This window comes from Lucilia sericata, unplaced genomic scaffold (assembly GCF_015586225.1).
Source record: "Lucilia sericata isolate MDLA Ls3-8-SP2 unplaced genomic scaffold, ASM1558622v1 Contig001275F_arrow, whole genome shotgun sequence".
NCBI classification, from domain to species: Eukaryota; Metazoa; Arthropoda; class Insecta; order Diptera; family Calliphoridae; genus Lucilia; species Lucilia sericata.
In genome coordinates this window covers 127,501-132,500 of record NW_023995226.1, presented here as the reverse complement: position 1 = coordinate 132,500, position 5,000 = coordinate 127,501, and the positions used below count along the sequence as shown (strand labels likewise).

The following is a 5,000-nucleotide window of genomic DNA, read 5'->3' as shown; positions in this document are numbered from 1 at the left end:
ATGTAAGAAACCCAGAAAATTGATTGAACTTAATTTGACAGAAAAGAAATAGTTTTACATAAAACCCCCCAAAATACATGACCAGTAGATGGGTCTTTTGAAATTAATAAAAACATCACAGTGCAATATTTTAAAACCTAAAAAAAGAACTAACTGAATGTTAGCTAAACAACTATAAGAGACTTTTAAAACAACCATTCCTTCTCCTTTTAACAAAACATGGAACTATTACATCGTTTATTTTACACATTTGGTGGGCACTGCTTCTGTTCTGTATTTTGTGGTTAAAGTAGCTTTGGGTTTTGGAAACGTCGTGGTATTTTACATGAAAAACCTAAAAAAACCTTGGGGTCATTTAAAAGGTGTCGGTCGTAACGCCATGTAGCTGAAGTATTACAAACTCTATATGAAAAGTACAAAGGTCAGGCTCCGTTTATAGGTTTCTATGCTTGGCTTAAACCTATGTTACTTATTTTAGATATAGATTCCATTAACTATATTCTAAATAAAGATTCCAAATATTTTATGGATAGAGGTTTATATTACAATACCCATGATGATCCCTTAACACAAAATCTCTTACAAATGGATGGCATTGAATGGCAGCATTTAAGTTTAAAAACTAAAGCTTTACAGTGGCCCGAGAAAATGACCAATATATTCTCGTCTCTTCTAAAAGTACAGCAAACTTTTGATAATTCTCTACAGGAAAAAGTAAATGAGAACAGATTTAGTATACAACATTAGCCAACTAGTGGAAGGTTTCAACATAGATGTCATTTCCTCATTAGCCTTTGGTCTAGAAGGTGACTCTCTACGCTATAAGGAGACACAATTTCATAAAATGTGTAAAAATTATACACAACAAAATAACAATATCTATAAGCCTATTTGGGCTTTCTCTTTCCCACGCCTAGCAAGGCTTTTACAATATCGTTTGTATTCGCCAGAGGCCACCAATTATTTTCAGAAACTTATCAATGATAAACTATACGAACGTGAATATCAACGTTCGCACAACAAACACCCTATGATTTTCTACAAATGTGGAGTGATTCTCGTAAATAAGTACAAGTATGGAGGCGTTTAAAAAACTTGATAGTTCCGAGATAGCGGCTCAAGCATTTAATTTCATACCAGCTGGTCTGGAGGCGTGTACAACAACTGTATCGTGCTGTCTTTATGAATTGGCTTTACAGCCGGATATACAGGAAAAGGCAAGACGCGAGATACTGATGTTTTGCTAAATATCAAAATAAATTGGACGGCTGGAAGGGTGTTTAAGGAAATGGTGTATTTGAAGCAGATTTAAAATGGTAAGTGTGGTGTTAATTAGTAAAAAAATCCTTCAATAGGAAATTTTATCAAAAAAAAAATCTTTAAATAAGAACTTATCGATCATTTCTTTAAATAGAAAATTTATCAATTTTCTTTTAAATAGAAATTTATTTAAAATTCCCTTAATAGGAAAATATATTGATAATTTCCTTAAAAAAAGGAAGTTTATATATTCAAAAATTCCTTTAAAATAAGAAATTTATTCAAATTCCTATAAAATAAAAAATTTATCCAAAAATTTTCTTTAATAGGAAATTTATCGAAAATCTTCATTAAACGGGAAATTTATCGAAAATTTCTTTTAATAGAAAAATTTATCGAAAAATTTCCTTTAAATAGCTAATTTATTGAAAATTTCCTTTAAATATCAAATTTATTGAAAATTTCCTTTAATTAGAAAAATGTATCGAAAAGTTCATTAAAAAGGAAATATATTGAAAATTAATTTAATTAGGAAAATTTATCGAAAATTTTCCTTTAAGTTGAAAATTTATCAAAAATTTTCCTTTAAAATGAGAAATTTAATCGAAAATTTTCTTTAAAATGGGATATTATCAAAAAGTTCCTTTAAATAGGAAATTTATCATTAAATGGGATATTTATCGAAAAATTTTTTAATGGAAAATTTATCGGAAATTTCCTTTATATAGCAAATTTATATCGAAAATTTCCTTTAATAGCTAATTTATTGAAAATTCCCTTTAAGTAGAAAATTTATTAAAATTTCCTTAAATATGAAATTTATTGAAAATTTCCTTTAAATAGAAAATTTAATCGAAAATTTCCTTTAATTAGGAAATTTATTGAAAATTTCCTTTAATTAGGAATTTTAATCGAAAATTTCTTAAATTAGGAAATTTATCAAAAATTTCCTTAAATGGGAAATTTATCGAAAATTTTCTTTAAATAAAAATTTTAATATCAAAAAATTTCTTTAAATAGGCAATTTATTGAAAATTTCCTTTAAAATGGGAAATTTATCGAAAATTTCCTTTAAATAGCAAATTTATCGAAAATTATCTTTCAATAGGAAATTTATAGAAAATTCCCTTTATGTAGGAAATTAATGGAAAATTTCCTTTAAATAGAAAAGTTTATCGAAATTGTCCTTTAGAAGGGAAATTTATTAAAAATTTCCTTTGGAAGGGATATTTATTAAAAATTTCTTTTAATTAGGAAAGTTATCGAAAATTTCCTTTAAATGGGAAATTTATCGAAAATTTCCTTTAAATGGGAAATTATCGAAAATTTCCTTTAAATGAGAAATTTATCGAAAATTTTCTTTAAATAGGATATTAATCAAAAGTTCCTTTAAATTGGAAATTTATCAAAAAATTTAATTTAAAAGGGAAATTTATCTAGAATTTCTTTTAAATAGGAAATTTATATCCAAAATTTCTTTTAAACAGGAATTTAATCCGAAAATTTCCTTTGAAATAAAAAAATTTATCGAAAATTTTCTCTAATAGGAAATTTTAAAAAAATTTCCTTTAAAAAGGAAATTAAAACCAAATTTCCCTTAAATGAAAAAAAAAAAATTGTCAAAAAATTCCTTTAAATAGGAAATTTTTGAAAAGATTTTCTCTAAACAGGGAATTTATCCAAAAATCCCTTTAAATAGTATATTTTCTTTTATTCGTATTAGGACAAAATCTATAAATCTCTTAAGTTGTTTATTAATCTCTACGACATCTTTTCAGAAACCCTTCGCAAACACTCACCATATCCATTCCTTTTGCGTCTCACAACCAAAGACTACGAACTACCCAATTCTATATTTATGCTACGCAAAGGCAATCATTTAATTATACCCACTGCAGGTATACACAATGATGCCACCTACTATGAGCAACCGGAAAAATTTGATCCAGATCATTTTCATTCCACAAAGGTACAAAACAGACCACTATGTGCATTTTTACCATTTGGCATGGGGCCACGTTCGTGTATGGCCCAACATTCATACAACAACAAATGTTAGTTTGCCTAGTGACACTACTTAATAGATACTCCTTTGCTCCGTGTCAGGAGACTATAATTCCCCTAACCTATGACAATGGAAAACTACTAAAGAAACCAAAAAAAGATATTAAACTTATGATTAAGAAACTATAAATATAGATGATGATATTTTAAAATGAAAAGAGAAATATTTAAGCTTTTAAATGATGTATGTATGTAGGTTATTTTTAAAATTATTGGATAAAACTGTAATTAAGTTTTGTTTTTGTTATTTAATGTATTATATTTTTTACATTAACGTATGTTTAATGACCGTTCAATTATTTAAGGTTTTTGTTTAAATCATATGTATTCAGTCAGTGTGCTTGTTTTAATTAATGTTTAAGTTTAATGTTTTGGTTCTTCCTTAATTAGTATTTGTGTATTGAATTTTGTAATTGAGTATTGAATTTTTATTATTTTTGAATTTTGCTCAAATCATTAATTAAAGATTTCCTATAACTATGTTTATTATTGTGATAAATCGCTATTGTATTTATATTATTTTTCTATTAGTTTGTATTGTTTGAAATTAAAAGCTCGACAAAAAAAACGGAGAAACCTTTTGAGTTTATAATGGAATATAAATGGCTTTACCGATCAAATAATTATATACTTAATAAATGTGTAAATAAAGACAGTGAAATAAAACCGAATATGTTGTTGGCTGTTTTATTTAGAATTAAAAATTTATAAAAAGTTTATCATAAAGTTTCACTAAATAAAACTTTTACTAAAAATCTGCTCTAAATATGAAATTTTTTTTTGAAAATTTTCTTCAAATACGATATTAAAAATTTCCCATAAATAGCATATTTATTAAAAATTACCTTTATATAACAATTTTATAGAAAATCCCCTCTCAAAGCAAATCCATCAAAAAAAAAAAACATTTATTTATCTATTTCAATATTTTTTAAGTTTTTATTTTAAATATAGAAAAAAATGCATTTCTAGGGAATTATAATAAACTTTTGTGTTGTAAACAATTATTAACTTAAATTTAAACATTAATTTGTTTATAGAGAAAAAGAAACGTAAACTATTGAAATCTGACAAACGATGTGAAACCTTAAAATGATTTCATGTTGCAGGTGACACCATCATCATCGTCATCATATCACTACTGCATAAACATTCACACCTTATCATTATACTTTCCGGCCGACAACCACTACATCTTTACTTAAACACACATTTGTAATACTTTTTCTAAACTAAAGATTTGATCGTTGACAAAGCACATCCTTTTTATGTCAATGTTTCACCAGTTGTAACACAGGCTTCCAAATAATCGATGCGTCTTTCCAAAGTGGTCAATTTCTCATTGAGTACGGCTAGGCGTGAACGACAAGACATATCGAATGAATTAAGAAAGTCGGTGATACGTTTATACTGGGCCGTAATAACTTCAATGTATTCACGATTGGCCCAGTCTTGATGGATTTGTTTTGTACCGCTTCACGATGTGCACCACTCATATTATGAAAAGTTTATATTGAGTTTTATTAAAAAGAAAATTAAATAATTTATTAAAATTTGTGAAAATTGTAGAATAACTTTTTTCTATTTGTGTGTGTGTTGTTTTTATTGCGATGATTAAATGTCAAAACAATATATCATTTTGACAGCAGTTCTGCCCATTAGACAGAGTTGTATGG

The 5,000-nt window shown here is 26.5% G+C and overlaps 2 protein-coding genes across 2 annotated transcripts in view; one reads left to right on the top strand and one right to left on the bottom strand.

Moving 5' to 3' along the window:
• The window catches only part of LOC119610778 (probable cytochrome P450 6u1), a 5,836-nt gene extending 1,841 nt beyond the window's left edge, over positions 1 to 3,995 (top strand). Inside the window, 12 exon segments of the mRNA XM_037966128.1 lie at positions 1 to 252; positions 254 to 299; positions 302 to 336; positions 338 to 371; positions 374 to 723; positions 725 to 1,015; positions 1,018 to 1,063; positions 1,066 to 1,234; positions 1,236 to 1,281; positions 1,283 to 1,316; positions 3,039 to 3,296; positions 3,299 to 3,995. The exon segment at positions 1 to 252 is cut by the window's left edge and continues 194 nt beyond it. Of these exon segments, the coding sequence (XP_037822056.1) occupies positions 220 to 252; positions 254 to 299; positions 302 to 336; positions 338 to 371; positions 374 to 723; positions 725 to 1,015; positions 1,018 to 1,063; positions 1,066 to 1,234; positions 1,236 to 1,281; positions 1,283 to 1,316; positions 3,039 to 3,296; positions 3,299 to 3,453 (1,497 nt within the window). The 5' untranslated portion in view covers positions 1 to 219 and the 3' untranslated portion in view covers positions 3,454 to 3,995.
• A 240-nt stretch (positions 3,996 to 4,235) lies between these two features.
• Positions 4,236 to 4,835, bottom strand: LOC119610776 (probable protein BRICK1-B). Its single transcript, XM_037966126.1, is given in 2 exon segments — positions 4,236 to 4,793; positions 4,796 to 4,835. Coding segments are annotated over 2 exon segments (228 nt in total). The 5' UTR covers positions 4,821 to 4,835; the 3' UTR covers positions 4,236 to 4,590.
• Positions 4,836 to 5,000: the final 165 nt, after the last annotated feature.